At 44.5% G+C, this 19,970-nt stretch overlaps 1 protein-coding gene across 15 annotated transcripts in view; it reads right to left on the reverse strand.

Annotated features, from left to right (window-relative positions):
• The window catches only part of rgs3a (regulator of G protein signaling 3a), a 340,299-nt gene that overhangs the window by 105,585 nt on the left and 214,744 nt on the right, over window positions 1–19,970 (reverse strand). For all 15 annotated transcript variants that reach the window (XM_070862764.1, XM_070862765.1, XM_070862756.1 and 12 more), the window contains one exon: window positions 13,856–13,987. In XM_070862764.1, coding sequence (XP_070718865.1) covers window positions 13,856–13,987 — 132 coding nt within the window. The remainder of the gene's footprint in view (window positions 1–13,855; window positions 13,988–19,970) is intronic.

Here is a 19,970-nt window from a genome sequence, read left to right on the forward strand (position 1 = left end):
TAGGGGGCATAGTTTCAGAATAAGGGGTCGCCCATTTAAAACCGAAATGAGGAGGAATTTCTTCTCTCAGAGGGTCATGAATCTTTGAAATTCTCTACCCCAGAGAGCTGTAGAGGCTGGGTCATTGAATATATTCAAGGTGGAGATAGACAGGTGACAAGGGAGTCGAGGGTTAATGGGGAGCAGGCAGGGAAGTGGAGTTGAGGCCAAGACCAGATCAGCCATGATCTTATTAAATGGTGGAACAGGCTCGAGGGGCCAAATGGCCTACTCCTGCTCCTATTTCTTATGTTCTTTCTTGCCTCTCGTAACAGCTTGGGATATATTTCATCTGGGCCAGGGGATTTATTCACTTTCAAAGCTGCTAAACCCTATCACATTCCTGACTTGTGCCTTGTAGATGGTGAAAGGCTTTTGGGTGTCAGGAGGTGAGACACTCACCGCAGAATAACCAGTCTCTGACCAGCTCTTGTAGCCATAGCATTTATGTGGCTGGTCCAGTTAAGTTTCTGGTCAATGGTGACCCTCCCTGCACCCCCACGATGGGGATTTGGCGATGGTAAAGCCGTTGAATATCAAGGGAGGTGGTTAGACTCGCGCTTGTTGGAGATGGTAATTGCCTGGCACTTGTGCGGCACGAATGTTACTTGCCACTTATCAGCCCAAGCCTGGTGCATGCGGGCATTTTCTGAGGCGTTGCGAATGGAACTGAACACTGCAATCATCAGTGAACATCCTCACTTCTGACCTTATGATGGAGGGAAGGTCATTGATGAAGCAGCTGAAGATAGTTGGGCCGAGTACACTGCCCTGAGGAACTCCTGCAGCGATGTCCTGGGGCTGGGATGATTGACCTTCAACAACCACAATCATCTTCCATTGTGCTAGGTATGATTCCAGCCAGTGGAGAGTTTCCCCCCCCGATTTCCATTTACTTTCCCATTACAATTTTACTGGGGCTCCTTGATGCCACACAGAGTCAAATGCTACCTTGATGTCAAGGGCAGTCATTCTCACTTCACCTCTGAATTTAGCTCTTTTGTCCATGTTTGGACCAAGGCTGTAATGAGGTCTGGAGCCGAGTGGTCCTGGCAGAACCCAAACTGAGCATCGGTGAGCAGGTTATTGGTGAGTAAGTGCCACTTGATGGTGCTTTCGAAGACAACTTCCATTACTTTGCTGATGATTGAGAGTGTACTGATGGGGCAGTAATTGGCTGCATAGGATTGTCCTGCTTTTTGTGGACAGGACATACCTGGGCAGTTTTCCACATTGTTGGGTAGATGCCAGTGTTGTAGCGGTACTGGAACAGCTTGGCTAGAGATGTGGTTAGTTCTGGAGCACAAGTCTTCAGCACGACAGCCGGTATGTTGTCAAGGTCCATAGCCTTTGCTACATCAATGCACTTAGCCATTTCTTGTTATTACATGGAGTTAATCAAATTGGCTGAAAACTGAGATGAACTGAGCTTATGAGATAATGAGGACCTCAGGAGGAGGCCCGATATGGATCATCCTCTCGGCAGTTCTGATTGACGATGGTTGTAAACACTTCAGCCTTGTCTTTTGCACTTGTGTGCTGGGCTCCCATACCATTGAGGATCAAAGAGCAAGTTATTATTTAAATGGAGAAAGATTGCAAAGTGCCGCAGTACAGCGGGACCTGGGGGTACTTGTGCATGAAACATAAAAGGATAGTATGCAGGAACAGCAAGTGATCAGGAAGGCCAATGGAATCTTGGCCTTTATTGCAAAGGGGATGGAGTATAAAAGCAGGGAAGCCTTGCTACTGCTATACAAGGTATTGGCGAGGCCACACCTGGAATACTGATGCAGTTTTGGTTTCCATATTTACGAAAGGATATACTTGCTTTGGAGGCAGTTCAGCGAAGGTTCACTAGGTTGATTCCGGGGATGAGGGGGTTGACATGAGGAAAGGTTGAGTAGGTTGAGCCTCTACTCATTGTAATTCAGAAGAATGAGAAGTGATCTTATCGAAATGTATAAGATTATGAGAGGGCTTGACAAGATGGATGCAGAGAGGATGTTTCCACTGATGGGGGAGACTAGAACTAGGGGGCATGATCTTAGAATAAGGGGCGCACATTTAAAACAAAGATGAGGAGAAATTTCTTCTCTCAGAGGATTGTAAATCTGTGGAATTCGATGCCTCAGAAAGCTGTGGAAGCTGGGACATTGAATAAATTGAAGACAGAAATAAACAGTTTCTTAAAGGGGATAAGGGAATAAGGGGTTATGGGGAGTGGGCAGGGAAGTGGAGCTGAGTCCATGATCAGATCAGCCATGATCTTATTGAATGGCAGAGCAGGCTCGAGGGGCCGTATGGCCTACTCCTGTTCCTATTTCTTACGTTCTAGGATGGGGATATTTATGGAGGCATTTCTCCCGTTCGGTGTTTAAGTGTCCGCCACCATTCACGACTGGATGTGGCAAGACTGCAGAGCTTTGATCTGAACCGTTGATTGTGGGATCGCTTAGCTCTGCTTATATCATGCTGCTTCTGCTGTTTAGCATGTATGTAGTCCTGTGTTGCAGCTTCCCTAGGTTGGCACCTCATTTTTAGGTATGCCTTGTGCTGCTCCTGGTATGCTCTTCTGCACTCCTCATTGAAGCAGGGTTGGTCCCCTGGAGTGAGGGGTATGCCGGGCCAAGAGGTTACAGATTGTGCTGGGATACAATTCTGCTGATGGCCCGCCCAGTTTTGAGCTGCTAGATCTGTTCAGTTCGCACAGTGGTAGTGCCACAGAACACAAAGGAGGGTGTCTTCAGTGTGAAGACGTGACTTCGCCTGCACGTGGACTGTGATTACCGCTATCAATGTTGTCATGCATCTGTGACAGATAGATTGGTGAGGACGAGGTCAAGTAGGTTTTACCCTCGTGGTTGTCTCACCACCTGCTGCAGACCAGTCTGGCAGCTATGTCCTTCAGGAATCGGTCAGCTCAGTCAATAGTGGTGCTACCGAACCACTCTTGGTGATGGACATTGAAGTCACCCACCCAGAGTACATTCCATGCTTTAGAGCTTCTTCCAAGTAGTGTTCAACATGGAGGAGCACTGATTCATCAGCTGAGGGAGGCCGGTAGGTGATAATCAGCAGGAGACTTCATGGGGAGTCAATGTTGAGGACTCCCAGGGCCACTCCCTACCGACTGTATACCATTGAGCTGCCACCCCAGGTGGGTCTGTCCTGCTGGTGGGATAGGACATACCCAGGTATGGTGATGGAAGAGTCGGGGACATTGGCATTAAGGTATGATTCTGTGAGTATGACTATGTCAGGCTGTTACTTGACTAGTCTGTGGGACAGCTCTCCCAATTTTGGCACAAGTCCCCAGATGTTTGTGAAGAAGACTTTGCAGGGTCGACTGGGCTGGGTGTGCCATTTTCATGTCTGAAGCCGGTGCAGAGGTCGATGCCAGGAGGTCCGTCCTTTTCTTTCCTTTTTACATACTTGTTTAAGCTCTTAAAATCTGTTTTTAGATTTCTGCCTAATTTACTCTAATATTAAATTTTCTCCCTCTATCAATTTCTTAGTCATCCTTTGCTGATTTTTAAAACCCTCTCAATCCTCAGACTTACTACTCTTTCTGGCAACATTGTAAGCTTCTTCTTTTAATCTAATACGATCCTTAACTTCTCCAGTTAGCCACACCTGGTCCACTTTTCCAGTGGAGTTTTTATTCCTCAAGGCATATATTGGTTGAGAATTATGAATTATTTCTTTAAATATTTGTATTGCTTATCTATCGTCATATCTTTTAATCTAATTTCCCAGTTTACCTCAACCAACTCGCCCCTCATACTTCCGTAATGGCTTTAAAAAAGAAATTGAATTACCCTGTTTTTGGACTTCACCACATCACTCTCAAAATTAATATGAAATTCTATCATATTATGATCACTCTTCCCCAGAGGATCCTTTACAATACAATTACTAACAAACCCTGTCTAATTACACAATACTAAATCTTAAATAGCCTGATGCCTAGTTGGTTCCTCAGCATATTATGCCGGAAAACTGTCTCAAAGACATTCCATGAACTCGGTCTCCAAGCTTTGGAGATTGGGCTAGCCAAACTGGAAGCAATACGGTGGAGGAGGATTTCCTGGAGTGCATAAGGGATGGTTTTCTAGACCAATATGTTGAGGAACCAACTAGGGGGGAGGCCATCTTAGACTGGGTGTTGTGTAATGAGAGAGGATTAATTAGCAATCTCATTGTGCGAGGCCCCTTGGGGAAGAGTGACCATAATATGGTGGAATTCTGCATTAGGATGGAGAATGAAACAGTAATTTCAGAGACCATGGTCCAGAACTTAAAGAAGGGTAACTTTGAAGGTATGAGGCGTGAATTGGCTAGGATAGATTGGCGAATGATACTTAGGGGGTTGACTGTGGATGGGCAATGGCAGACATTTAGAGACCGCATGGATGAATTACAACAATTGTACATTCCTGTCTGGCGTAAAAATAAAAAAGGGAAGGTGGCTCAACCGTGGCTATCTAGGGAAATCAGGGATAGTATTAAAGCCAAGGAAGTGGCATACAAATTGGCCAGAAATAGCAGCGAACCTGGGGACTGGGAGAAATTTAGAACTCAGCAGAGGAGGACAAAGGGTTTGATTAGGGCAGGGAAAATGGAGTACGAGAAGAAGCTTGCAGGGAACATTAAGGCGGATTGCAAAAGTTTCTATAGGTATGTAAAGAGAAAAAGGTTGGTGAAGACAAACGTAGGTCCCCTGCAGTCAGAATCAGGGGAAGTCATAACGGGGAACAAAGAAATGGCAGACCAATTGAACAAGTACTTTGGTTCGGTATTCACTAAGGAGAATACAAACAACCTTCCGGATATAAAAGGGGTCAGAGGGTCTAGTAAGGAGGGGGAACTGAGGGAAATCTTTATTAGTCGGGAAATTGTGTTGGGGAAATTGATGGGATTGAAGGCCGATAAATCCCCAGGGCCTGATGGACTGCATCCCAGAGTACTTAAGGAGGTGGCCTTGGAAATAGCGGATGCATTGACAGTCATTTTCCAACATTCCATTGACTCTGGATCAGTTCCTATGGAGTGGAGGGTAGCCAATGTAATCCCACTTTTTAAAAAAGGAGGGAGAGAGAAAACAGGGAATTATAGACCGGTCAGCCTGACCTCAGTAGTGGGTAAAATGATGGAATCAATTATTAAGGATGTCATAGCAGTGCATCTGGAAAATGGTGACATGATAGGTCCAAGTCAGCATGGATTTGTGAAAGGGAAATCATGCTTGACAAATCTTCTGGAATTTTTTGAGGATGTTTCCAGTAAAGTGGGCAAAGGAGAACCAGTTGATGTGGTATATTTGGACTTTCAGAAGGCTTTCGACAAGGTCCCACACAAGAGATTAATGTGCAAAGTTAAAGCACATGGGATTGGGGGTAGTGTGCTGACGTGGATTGAGAACTGGTTGTCAGACAGGAAGCAAAGAGTAGGAGTAAACGGGTACTTTTCAGAATGGCAGGCAGTGACTAGTGGAGTGCCGCAAGGTTCTGTGCTGGGGCCCCAGCTGTTTACATTGTACATTAATGATTTAGACGAGGGGATTAAATGCAGTATCTCCAAATTTGCGGATGATACTAAGTTGGGTGGCAGTGTGAGCTGCGAGGAGGATGCTATTAGGCTGCAGAGTGACTTGGATAGGTTAGGTGAGTGGGCAAATGCATGGCAGATGAAGTATAATGTGGATAAATGTGAGGTTATCCACTTTGGTGGTAAAAACAGAGAGACAGACTATTATCTGAATGGTGACAGATTAGGAAAAGGGAAGGTGCAACGAGACCTGGGTGTCATGGTACATCAGTCATTGAAGGTTAGCATGCAGGTACAGCAGGCGGTTAAGAAAGCAAATGGCATGTTGGCCTTCATAGCGAGGGGATTTGAATACAGGGGCAGGGAGGTGTTGCTACAGTTGTACAGGGCCTTGGTGAGGCCACACCTGGAGTATTGTGTACAGTTTTGGTCTCCTAACTTGAGGAAGGACATTCTTGCTATTGAGGGAGTGCAGCGAAGGTTCACCAGACTGATTCCCGGGATGGCGGGACTGACCTATCAAGAAAGATTGGATCAACTGGGCTTGTATTCACTGGAGTTCAGAAGAATGAGAGGGGACCTCATAGAAACGTTTAAAATTCTGACGGGTGTCGACAGGTTAGATGCAGAAAGAATGTTCCCAATGTTGGGGAAGTCCAGAACCAGGGGTCACAGTCTGAGGATAAGGGGTAAGCCATTTAGGACCGAGATGAGGAGAAACTTCTTCACCCAGAGAGTGGTGAACCTGTGGAATTCTCTACCACAGAAAGTAGTTGAGGCCAATTCACTAAATATATTCAAAAGGGAGTTAGATGAAGTCCTTACTACTCGGGGGATCAAGGGTTATGGCGAGAAAGCAGGAAGGGGGTACTGAAGTTTCATGTTCAGCCATGAACTCATTGAATGGCGGTGCAGGCTAGAAGGGCTGAATGGCCTGCTCCTGCACCTATTGTCTATGTTTCTATGTTTCTACTTTTGCCAATTTAGATTGCCTTGTCTTTATGAAGATTAAAGTCCCCCACACTTATTGCATTAGCTTGTTATATGCTCCTTTAATTTACTGATTTATACTCTGTAAAACACTATGATTACTGTTGGAGGTCCTATAAACTATTTTCAGCATTGTTTTCTGCTCTTTGTAATTTCTTAGCTCCACCTATACTAATTCTACATTCCGATTTTCTGGGAAGAGATCCTTTCTCCTTATTGCCTTTATCTTATCCTTTATTTTCAGGGATAGTCCACCTCCTTTACCATTTTGCCTATCTTTTCTAAAAGTTAGGTACCCTAGATATTTAATTCCCAGCCTTGGTCACCCTGCAACCACATCTCAGTGCTAGATCTAACCGATTTATCTCTACTTGTGCCATTAATTCATCTATCTTGTTCAGATGCTTTGTGCATTCAGATATAGTGCGTTTAATTTCAATTTTTTTATTAAGGTGCTTCATCCTCGCCCCCAGACGATCTTTTGGTCCCAATGCAAAAAGTTGTGCTCATGTTTCTGTCTGCCAATTCCAGTACAAGGTCCTGCCACGAGTCCAGCGGTTGCCAGGGAGAAGAATTAGATCACATGGGGATGTGATCGTGAGGGGGTAGAGATTGTCGGGGGGGGGAAAGAGATCATGTTGCGGGAGATGGGAATGGGTCTGGAGTTTGTTGGGATGGGGTCTGGAAATCATGAGGAGGGAGGTAAATCGCATCAAGGGGAAGTTCTCCTGCTCGTTCTGGCCTTCAGGCAGCACTGGAAGAGCATTTAACTGATGGATCTGATGGTTCTCACCCTGCTTTAGCTGGGGGTTTCCCCAAGTCCTGGGAAACACACAACCTCATTAACATATTATAATTACTGATCTGCCTTCAAGAGCAGATTACCCGCTCCCACAACCAGGTTAAACTGGAAGCAGGCGCTTTCCCAGCGTGTTGAGATTAGGTTTCTGATTTTTATGAATTAAACCCATATCTCTGCTGGCTCTTTGATAGAGCAATCTAATATGAACCTCAATGCACTGCTCACTTCCTTGTGTCTTCCTCTGTTTCATTTGTTTATCTAATCATCCTATAAAAGATGCAATGGACTCTGCCACAACCAGTCCCTGAATCGAAGTATTGCATGCTCTCACAACTCTCTGCGTAAAAAATATTTCTCCTAATTTCTCTCCTCTTTAATTCTTTTAAATTGATGATCTCGTCACTGACAACCCAACTACAGAAAATAGTTTTCTCCTACTCACCCAGTCAAAATACTTCATAATCTTAAGACCCCTATTAAATCTAAAGCGGCAGCAACCCCGGCTGGAGGAGCATTCCTTCTCCTCCCAGCCTCATAAAATAAGCATAACCTTACCTCTCAGCTCCTCTTCCGTTGGAATGGCAGCTATTACTGGGGTTCTATGTACCTCATTTTAAATGGGCCTACCACTCAGGTGGCTGCCTATGTTGCCTAGCAATAGGTTTGAGAGTATACTGTGCTGGCCACAGCAATGGTGGGATTGGGGCAGTAAGTCATTCACCACCATTTACAAGGCGCTACCGCCCAGCTTTTGGCAGGCAGGAGGGACGCCTCAAAATCTGCCTCTAGAAGTTTAGCAAAATTTGGTATCGCTATGTTGGAAACTGCAGCACTTACAAATTAGAGCAACTATGAGCCTAACTGCCCCCACCTCTGCTAGTGTTAACATATAGCTTGTTTACTTTCCAGTTATTGGTATTTTGTTTCTAGAATGTTTGCCAAAAATGTTGGAAAATTACAATGGAAATGCGAACCAAAGAATATATTCAATCATTCATTCCTACATAGATGGATACTGCTTATAGTAATAATAACAGAAAATTATTCGGGAAAGCGGTGAAGTGAATCAAGGTTGATTACTTACTATGCTTTGTTACTATTAACTCGATATAAAAATGTCAGAAGTAGAATAAATATTTTATCTGAATAGTAGGAAAAACAATTTAAAGGAATAAATATCTAATAAGTGCAAAATATGATTTCACAGCACGTGAAATAATTCATAATTATTTAATTCTGTCTCGTTTGAGCTTGCTACCTTATTTTGAATGCATTGCTGCTACAAACATATTCTGCCACATAAAGTTTAGCATTTTTATAAGCTATTTTACACCAGATGTTAATGATTCCCCAAATGCTTTGATGTCTCAACAAGACCAAAAATTGACCATAAGGATATTTATTTTTAAATTCTAGCATTAAGAAATGTCAAACTTTATTTTCAGGCAGATTTGTTGTTGTTCATATTATTAGCAAAGCACATTGTATTAGACTCCATTTTCATTTTCATGCACAGAGCGTCATATTACGATAATTATACATCGTTAAGATTACTACGCACTTTCAATTTCAAACGGGTGTTTTCCTTGTAATATCAACAATGCACTGTGTTCTGACTGTTCAAATTGCAGCATGCATTTGTTTTTTTTCCAATCTGTCATTTTTTTGTTCCAATTATTCATATTCCACAGAGCAATTATTAAATTTATTTATGAAAAACTTGTCAGCTAACATCATAATGATTTTTATTTACAAATTTCATGACTAAAATTACTTACCATGCTCCATTTCCAATAATTCTTGGAAATTAAAGGCCCATTTTTGATGTTACATGTACATTAATAAGGATTCTTTATGTAGAAGAACTCAACCTCCTATATTGGATCAATGTCACTGAGCAGCAAGGTAACATTTATCATCCACTGTCATCTGCTTCACTAAATCACATCTTGCGAAACTCTATTCTCCAGCTCATTCTTTCACAAGTCTTTACACTCCGTTACAATGCTTGGTTAAACCTCAGCGGAATAAGTTAATTCATTGTAACATCTGTTTGAAGTTCCCAGTATCTTTTTCCTCTTAGATATCACTTTTGTTTTTTCAATTAGATTTGCTTGTCAGTTTTCATCTACCAATGGTATTTGATCATTTTTTAATATGCACATCAGGAAAAGGGATGTCAAAGACTTAGGAAGGTGAGAAGTTACCATCAGCAATAACCACTCCCACATCAAATACAGCAAAGCCAATTGCAGAGTGAAGCTCCTTTTATACTACCCCCAACAATCTGCCTCAACATCTGTGGAAGCTGGGACATTGAATAAATTTAAGACAGAAATAGACAGTTTCTTGAACGATAAGGGGATAAGGGGTTATGGGGAGCGGGCAGGGAAGTGGAGCTGAGTCCATGATCAGATCAGCCATGATCTTATTGAATGGCGGAGCAGGCTCGACTCCTGCTCCGATTTCTTATGTTCTTATGTTCATCCTCAGCAGAGCTACCCAGAGTCGTAGAATGATACAGCACAGAAGGAGGCCCTTCGACCCATCGTGCCTGCTCTTTGAAAGAGTTTCACTCCCCTGGCCTTTCATAGAAAATAAACAAACTGGGATTTTGGACTAAACATAAAAAATAGGAGCAGGAGTAGGCCATTTGGCCCCTTGATCCTGCTTCGCCATTCAGTAAGATCATGGCTCATCTGATCTTGCCCTCAACTCCACTTCCCTGCCCACTCCCCATAACCCTTGACTCCCTTAACATTAAAAAATCTGTCTATCTCCACCTTAAATATATTCAATGACCCAGCCTCCACAGCTCTCGGGGGAAGAGAATTCCAAAGATGACCTTCTGAGAGAAGAAATTCCTCATCATTTCCATTTTAAATGGGCGACCCCTTATTCTGAAACTATGTCCCCTAGTTCTAGATTCCCCCGCGAGGGGAAATATCCTCTCTGCATCAGCCTGACATCGGTAGTGGGTAAAATGATGGAATCAATTATTAAGGATGTCATAGCAGTGCATTTGGAAAGAGGTGACTTGATAGGTCCAAGTCAGCATGGATTTGTGAAAGGGAAATCATGCTTGACAAATCTTCTGGAATTTTTTGAGGATGTTTCCAGTAGAGTGGATAAGGGAGAACCAGTTGATGTGGTATATTTGGACTTTCAGAAGGCGTTCGACAAGGTCCCACACAAGAGATTGATGTGCAAAGTTAGAGCACATGGGATTGGGGGTAGTGTACTGACATGGATTGAGAACTGGTTGTCAGACAGGAAGCAAAGAGTAGGAGTAAATGGGTACTTTTCAGAATGGCAGGCAGTGACTAGTGGGGTACCGCAAGGTTCTGTGCTGGGGCCCCAGCTGTTTACACTGTACATTAATGATTTAGATGAGGGGATTAAATGTAGTATCTCCAAATTTGCGGATGACACTAAGTTGGGTGGCAGTGTGAGCTGCGAGGAGGATGCTGTGAGGCTGCAGAGCGACTTGGATAGGTTAGGTGAGTGGGCAAATGCATGGCAGATGAAGTATAATGTGGATAAATGTGAGGTTATCCACTTTGGTGGTAAAAACAGAGAGACAGACTATTATCTGAATGGTGACAGATTAGGAAAAGGGGAGGTGCAAAGAGACCTGGGTGTCATGGTACATCAGTCATTGAAGGTTGGCATGCAGGTGCAGCAGGTGGTTAAGAAAGCAAATGGCATGTTGGCCTTCATAGCAAGGGGATTTGAGTACAGGGGCAGGGAGGTGTTGCTACAGTTGTACAGGGCATTGGTGAGGCCACACCTGGAGTATTGTGTACAGTTTTGGTCTCCTAACCTGAGGAAGGACATTCTTGCTATTGAGGGAGTGCAGCGAAGGTTCACCAGACTGATTCCCGGGATGGCGGGACTGACCTATCAAGAAAGACTGGATCAACTGGGCTTGTATTCACTGGAGTTCAGAAGAATGAGAGGGGACCTCATAGAAACATATAAAATTCTGACGGGGTTAGACAGGTTAGATGCAGGAAGAATGTTCCCAATGTTGGGGAAGTCCAGAACCAGGGGTCACAGTCTAAGGATAAGGGGTAAGCCATTTAGGACCGAGATGCGGAGGAACTTCTTCACCCAGAGAGTGGTGAACCTGTGGAATTCTCTACCACAGAAAGTTGTTGAGGCCAATTCACTAAATATATTCAAAAAGGAGTTAGATGAGGTCCTTACTGCTAGGGGGATCAAGGGGTATGGCGAGAAAGCAGGAATGGGGTACTGAAGTTGAATGTTCAGCCATGAACTCATTGAATGGCGGTGCAGGCTAGAAGGGCCGAATGGCCTACTCCTGCACCTATTTTCTATGTTTCTATGTTACCCTGTCAAGCCCCCTCAGAATCTTATATGTTTCAATACGATCCCCTCTCATTCTTCTAAACTCTAATGATTATAGGCCCAACCTGCTCAACCTTTCTTCATAAGCCAACCCCCTCATCTCAGGAATCAACTTCTCTGAACTGCCTGCAATGCAAGTAAATCAAGCGAGCCTCAGGTGGGCAGAGGAAACACTTCAAGGACACCCTCAAAGCGTCCTTGATAAAGTGCAACATCCCCACTGACTCTTGGGAATCCCTGGCCCACGACCACCCAAAATGGAGAAAGAGCATCCGGGAAGACACTGAGCACCTCGAATCCCATCGCCGAGAACAAGCAGAAACCAAGCGTAGACAGCGGAAGGAGCGTGTGTCAAGCCAGGCTTCCCACCCACCCTTTCCTTCAACCACTGTCTCCCCCACCTGTGACAAGAGACTGCATGTTCTGCACTGGACTCCTCAGTTCCTTGAGAACTCACTTTTAGAGTGGGAGCAAGTCATCCTCGACTCGGAGAGACTGCCTATGAATGAATGAATCCCTCCTTAAATAAGGAGACTAAAACTGTACACAGTACCCCAGGTGTGGTTTCACCAACAGTTTAAGCAGGACAGTTGTAGCAGAACTTCTCTACCTTTAATTCTCTATCCCACTTGCAATAAAGGCCAACATTCCGTTTGCTTTCCTTATTTCTTGCTGTACCTGCATGCTAACATTTTGTGTTTCATGTACAAGGACCCCCAGATCTCTTTGTACTGCATCATTTTGGAATCTCTCCACATTTAAATAATAATTTGCTTTTTTATTTCTCCTACCAAAGTGGATAACCTCACATTTCCCCACATTATACTCCATCTGCCAAATTTATCTGCTCCAGATAAAAATAGATTATTGCTTGTCATGAGGTAGCAAAATGAAGAATTATTACACTCCTCTCCAATGCATTGAAGAAGTGAAATTTAGCTCAGCTTCAATTCTGTATTTTGCTATTGAAAAAAAAATATGCACGGCCAGTGTTCACCCCAGCCCATCCCAAAAGTCATGAATCTATTACTATAATAAAGAGGATTCACAAAACAGTGGCAGGAATAATACCGAATTTAGATATCTAAGGTATATGGACAGTCCAATAAAATAAAGCTATTTTTCACTGGTAAACAGAAAATTAAGAGCATATATCATTCTGGGTCTTCTCAGTGCTGTAGAAGCAAAAAGACTATTTACTTTTTGAAGTATCAGATGAATAAATTAATGCATACCTAAAAATGTTTCCTGAAAATTAGCAAAGTTTTATACATACTGTGTGCACATGTTGAATACAATCATAAAATTTAATTTTCTCAAAAGTGAATTCAAATTGCAAATAGCAATCTATTACTTTCCAATTTATTTCATAACAACTTATTTCCATTTATGCATGTTAGGAAAGTTATCTGTTCTTTAATGAAACTAACATTAATAATTTCAGCCAGATTTATAATTCAGCAAATCAGTACTGCTGCGAACATTGTAGTATAATTGCAAAGTTAGGGCCCAATCTGACTCTGGAGTGAAGCAGAGAGTCCTGAAGGACTGTGTCTCCAGAGCCAGGTTGGACTTTGACTCTGAATATACACTGCAACTTCTGAATATAAACTCTTGGTATTGATGTTACATTTGTAGTGTAATTGCAGTGTTAATTACAATAAGTTTCCCTATAAAATGCATTATTTTGTATTTTTTTCAATTAGATTTTCAAATTTTGACAACATCAAAATATGCCCAAACAGGTTGCACACCCAGTCAGGAAACAAACACAAAATATTCAAGTTACTTTTGAAAGTATTTTTTTGACATAACATTGGCAAATTATAGAAACAAAATTATTTTGATGGAATAAACCCTATTGGTCATCATGAGCCTTTCAGTTACAGCGTTGTATTTTATAACACTATTGGCTGGGTAGCATTCCCTTCCATTTGCTGTTATTTACATTTCTTGCACAATTGCCTGACAATAAGTGAACAAACTTAGACCTTTCAATTCATGGAAAAACTAGAAGGTAAGAACATAAATAAGTAACCTCTGCAAAAAGTATACTTATAACTTCAGAAAATTCTCTTGTACCTGTGCAAGTAAAAATCTTACCATGCTCATTGTTTCAGTTACTGCTGATCGTTGTTCTTGCTTCTGTTTGATAATGTTCTCCATTAAACACTGACACACTTTCCTTTTTTGCTCTGTTGAGTAAGCCTCTAAACTCAAACTGCTCCGTGATTTCTGATGTAAAAAAAATAAAGCGATCAACATTAGTACTTTTAGAAATATAAAATTCTTGTTTGAAGCAAGATTCTGCAGGATATATTTAACTGAACATGACAAAAAGCCACTTAATTATAGTTATAACTGCTTAATGGGGGTCTACCTGCCTTTCTACCATCACATTCCTGAGCCATAGGAGCCTTCTCCTCTTTGCCAGAATTTACATGTTTCTCTCTCTCTCCTATTCTGCTGCAACTATTTACACTTACCTGTGGGTCAAATCTTTTGTTTCTATACTTGGCTCGTTATCACCTTCTTCTTGCTTTGCACCATCACTACTTTTGTAATTGAATCGCTCCTGACCTCCATCCTAAATGGAGACAGTTCTCTTTGGTCCTTTCCCTGCTTTAAAAACATTGATCTCTAACGTCTTCCAGTTCTGATGAAAGCTCACTCTTGTTTCTTTCTCCAAAGATGCTGCTTGACCAGCTAAGTGTTTCCAGTATTTTCTGCTTTTATTTGAGATTTCCAACAGCTACATTATTCGACTTAAGTTTTGATGTTTATTAGATATTGTTTGATAATTTTCCCTCAGATTCCACAGCCTCCTCTGCTCATACTTCCTGCTGCTGTTGGTCAAGTGATTGTTGAGTACTTACTATTGGCTCCCCTTGCTCTTCTGGGATCGCCACTGGAAGGCCTTTCATCAGGGCATGATTGTGGCAGGCTATGTCTTGCATAACTATTCCATAGACCCTGACTGCTTTGTACTGCAATGCTCCCTTGATCTCTGATGGTAATAGAAGAATTTGGTTTCCATATTTACAAAAGGGTATACTTGCTTTGGAGGCAGTTCAGACAAGGTTCACTAGGTTGATTCCGGGGATGAGGGGGGTTGACTTATGAGGAAAGGTTGAGTAGGTTGAGCCTCTACTCATTGGAATTCAGAAGAATGAGAGGTGATCTTATTGAAACGTATAATATTATGAGGGGGCTTGACAAGGTGGATGCAGAGAGGATGTTTCCACTGATGGGGGAGACTAGAACTAGAGGGCATGATCTTAGAATAAGGGGCCGCCCATTTAAAACTGAGGTGAGGAGAAATTTCTTCTCAGAGGGTTGTAAATCTGTGGAATTCGCTGCCTCAGAGAGCTGTGGATGCTGGGACATTGAATAAATTTAAGACAGAAATAGAGTGTTTCTTAAACGATAAGGGAATAAGGGGTTATGGGGAGCGGGCGGGGAAGTGGAGCTGAATCCATGATCGGATCAGCCATGATCTGATTGAATGGCGGAGCAGACTCGAGGGGACTCCTGCTCCTATTTCTTATATTCTTATTGTTGTGTTCCTAATACAGATGAGACTGCACACAGGGAGGTTAAAGTAACAGTGACTTCAGTCTTTATTAAGACACTCCAGAGTGAGGAACAAGCCTTAGGGGCTGGCTTATATACAGTGCTCCCAAGGGATGCTGGGATCCCTTGGGACTTCAGGGGATGCACTCCCTGATGGCGGAACATAGGAGTGTATGCTTTACAGATACACAACATCACTCCCCGACAAAGTCAAAGTGAAAACTATTTACAAAGTGAGGCGGTCGAGAGCCTTTCTTTCCTTGGTGGACCGCCTCGGTACAAACGTCTGTTCTGGTGTGTTGGCTGTGCCCTTGCTGGGCTGGGGTGTTGTTGGGTGAGCCTGGCCTTGTTGGGCTGAAGGGCCTGATGTGTTCGATTTCCTGGTTCGGGGTGGTGTCGTTGATCCTTTGTGTTTGTGTTGTGGCCTCAAAAAAGGTGGTGTCTGCTGTGGGTTGTTCAGGGCAGTCTGTGAACCGCAGCCTCGTTTGGTCCAGGTGCTTTCTGCAAATTTGTCCATTGTCTAGTTTGACGACAAACACCCTACTCCCTTCTTTAGCTATCACTGTGCCCATGTCCATAGTTTAGCACATACACTGGGTCATTCAGATCAATTTCCTGTGACACAGTGGCGCGATCATCGTTTACATTTTGTTGCTGCCGCCTGCTCTCTACCTGATCATGCAGGTTGGGGTGAACCAGCGAGAGTCTGGGTTTTAAGTGTCCTTTTCATGAGTAGCTCAGCCGTGAGCAAGTGGGGTCTCGTGCGGTAGCTGAGCAGTAATCGGGACAGGTGGGTTTGGAGTGAGCCTTCTGTGACTTGTTTAAGGCTCTGTTTGATTGTTTGTACTGCCCGCTCTGCCTGCCCAATGGAGGCTGGTTTAAACGGGGCCGAGGTGACAGTTTGATCCCATTGCGGGTCATGAGTTCTTTAAATTCGGCACTGGTGAAACATGGCCCGTTGTCACTGACCAGTACGTCAGGCAGGTCGAGGGTGGCAAACATGGCCCTCAGGCTTTCAATGGTGGCGGTGGCGGTGCTTCCCGACATTATTTCACATTCAATCCATTTTGAAAAAGCATCCACCACCACTAGGAACATTTTACCGAGAAAAAATCCCGCGTAGTCGATATGGATCCTCGGCTATGGTCTGGAGGGCCAGGACCACAGTCTTAGTGGTGCCTCTCTGGGCGCCTTGCTCAACTGAGCACACGCTGCATTGCCGTACACAGGACTCTAAGTCAGAGTCGATGCCGGGCCACCACACGTGGGATCTGGCTATTGCTTTCATCATTACTATACCCAGGTGTGTGCTGTGGAGATCCGAGATGAACGTCTCCCTGCCCTTTTTGGGTAGCACTACGCAGTTACCCCACAACAGGCAGTCTGCCTGAATGGACAGCTCGTCCTTTCGCCGCTGGAATGGCTTGATTAGCTCTTGCATTTCAACGGGGATGCTGGCCCAGCTCCCATGCAGTACACAGCTGTTTACTAGGGACAGCAGAGGATCTTGGCTGGTCCAAGTCCTCATCTGGCAGGCCGTGACAGGTGATTTATCATTTTCAAACGCTTCCATGACCATTAACAAGTATGCGGGCTGCGCCACCATCAACAAGTTTGCAGGCTGCGCCATTTCCACCCCCGTGGTGGGCAATGGTAGCCGACTGAGAGCATCCTCACAGTTCTTGGTGCCTGGCCTGTGGCGGATGGTATAGTTATATGCTGATAGCGTGAGTGTCCACCTTTGCATGCGGGCTGAGGCATTAGTATTTATCCCCTTGTTTTCAGCGAATATGGATATGAGGGGCTTGTGATCGGTTTCCAGCTCAAATTTGAGGCCAAACAGATACTGATGCATTTTCTTTACCCCGAACACACATGCTAATGCCTCTTTCTCAATCATGCTGTAGGCCCTTTCGACCTTCGACAGGCTCCTGGAGGCATAGGCGACACGTTGCAACTTCCCCGCACCGTTAGCTTGTTGTAATACACACCCGACTCCGAACGACGACGCATCACATGCTAGCACAAGTCTTTTACATGGGTTATATAATACAAGCAGCTTGTTGGAGCATAAAATGTTTTTGGCTTTCTCAAAAGCAATTACTTGGTTTTTTCCCCATACCCAGTTTTCACCTTTACGCAATAACACATGTAGGGGCTCTAAGAGGGTGCTTAACCCCGGTAGGAAGTTACCAAAATAGTTGAGGAGTCCCAGGAACGACCGCAGCTCCGTGACGTTCTGTGGCCTGGGCGCGTTCCTGATAGCCTCTGTCTTGGCATCTGTGGGCCGAATGCCGTCCGCCGCGATCTTTCTCCCCAACAACTCCACTTCTGTTGCCATGAAGATGCATTTCGATCTCTTCAGCGGCAGCCCTACGCGATCCAGTCGCTGGAGGACCTCCTCCAAGTTTTATAGGCGCTCGACGGTGTCCTGACCCGTGACCAATATGTCGTCCTGAAAAACCACCGTGGTACCAACTTGAGTAGGCTCTCCATGTTTCTCTGGAAAATCGTTGCAGCCGACCGAATTCCAAACGGGCATCTGTTGTAGATAAACAGTCCCTTGTGCGTGTTGATGCAGGTGAGGCCCTTCGAAGACTCCTCCAGCTCCTGCGTCATGTAGGCCGAAGTCAGGTCGAACGTCTTGCCTCCTACCAGCGTCGCAAATAGGTCATCTGCCTTAGGTAGCGGGTATTGGTCCTGTAGCGAGAAACGATTAATAGCTACTTTATAATCGCCGCAAATCCTGACCGTGCCATCACTTTTCAGTACTGGAACAATCGGGCTGGCCCACTCGCTGAATTCCATGGGGAGATGATGCCCTTGCGTTGCAGCCTGTCCAGCTCGATTTCCACTCTCTCCCTCATCATGTGAGGTGCTGCTCGTGCCTTGTGGTGGATGGGTCGTGCCTCTGAGACCAAGTGGATCCACACCTTCGCCCCGGAAAAGTTTCCAATGCCTGGTTCAAAAAGGGAAGGAAATTTCTTAAGAACCTGGGTACATGAGGCCTCATCGACATGTGATAGCGCTCGGATGTCATCCCAGTTCCAGCGAATTTTGCCCAGCCAGCTCCTTCCAAGTAGTGTGGGGCCATCGCCTGGGACAATCCAGAGTGGCAGTTCGTGCACCGTGCTTTTGTAAGTGACCTTGACCATGGCGCTGCCCAGGACAGTGATAAGCTCTTTGGTGTATGTTCTCAGTTTTGTGTGGATGGGGCTCAGGGCTGGTCTGAGTGCCTTGTTGCACCACAGTCTCTCAAACATCTTTTTACTCATGATGGAATGGCTAGCGCCAGTGTCCAGTTCCATGGCTACAGGTAAGCCATTCAATTTTACACTTAGCATTATAGGTGGACATTTTGTCAAAAATGTGTGCACCCCGTGTACTTCAACATCTGCCTCCTCTCTGAGGCTCAAAATTGCTTCGATCCACCATGGACCGATCTTCCTCTGCCACGTGGTGGTTAGCAGGTTTTGCAGAGCTTGCAGCTCGTCTGCAAGTTTGTTGGAGGTGCCCCATTGTTCCACAGCTCTTGCAAACATACCCTTTGAAGCGGCATGAATAGATTGAATGGAAGCCTCCACAACGCCAACAAGGTATGAATTGCCTTGCATTCATCCTTTGTTGCGGACTCTGAGTCATCTGGATCACCTGAGGCCTGCTGGCAGTTGCAAACTCTTGGATTCTGCCCTGTACATTTCTGCTCGCAAACACAGTTCCAGTTAATTTATGAACATTACTAGCACTTGTGTGCTGAGAGATTTGTTTGGTGTTATCACTGGTGGACATAAATGCTTGCGCTATCGCAATGGCCTTGCTGAGGGTCGGTGTCTCTTCAGTCAAAAGTTTTCTAGGATGTTCTCGTGGCCAATGCCCAGTACAAAAAAGTCTCTGAGCATTTGCTCTAGGTAGCCATCAAACTCACATTGTCCTGCAAGTTGCCTTAGCTCAGCGACGTAGCTCGCCACTTCCTGACCTTCAGATCGCTGGCACGTGTAGAACCGATACCTTGCCATCAGCACGCTCTCCCTTGGGTTAAGGTGCTCCCGAACCAGTGTACACAGCTCCTCATGCGAGGGGGTTTCACCGGAGCCAGAAGATTCTTCATGAGGCTGTAGGTTGGTGCCCCGCAGACCGTGGGGAGGATCGCTCTCCTTTTTGCAGTGCTTCCTTTTCCGTCCAGCTCGATGGCTACAAAGTACTGGTCTAGCTGTTCGACATAGGCTTCCCAATCCTCACCCTCTGAGAACATCTCCAGGATGCCCACAGTTTGCTGCATCTTTGCGTTGGATTCGTAAACTCATCGCCAGTTGTTGTGATCTTAACACAGATGAGACTGCACACAGGGAGGTTAAAGTAACAGCGACCTCAGACTTTATTAAGACACTCCAGACTGAGGAAAAGACCTTAGGGGTAAAATGATGGAATCAATTATTAAGGATGTCATAGCAGCGCATTTGGAAAAAGGTGACATGATAGGTCCAAGTCAGCATGGATTTGTGAAAGGGAAATCATGCTTGACAAATCTTCTGGAATTTTTTGAGGATGTTTCCAGTAAAGTGGACAAGGGAGAACCAGTTGATGTGGTATATTTGGACTTTCAGAAGGCTTTCGACAAGGTCCCACACAAGAGATTAATGTGCAA

This window comes from Pristiophorus japonicus, chromosome 20 (genome assembly GCF_044704955.1).
Source record: "Pristiophorus japonicus isolate sPriJap1 chromosome 20, sPriJap1.hap1, whole genome shotgun sequence".
In the NCBI taxonomy this organism is placed as follows: domain Eukaryota; kingdom Metazoa; phylum Chordata; class Chondrichthyes; family Pristiophoridae; genus Pristiophorus; species Pristiophorus japonicus.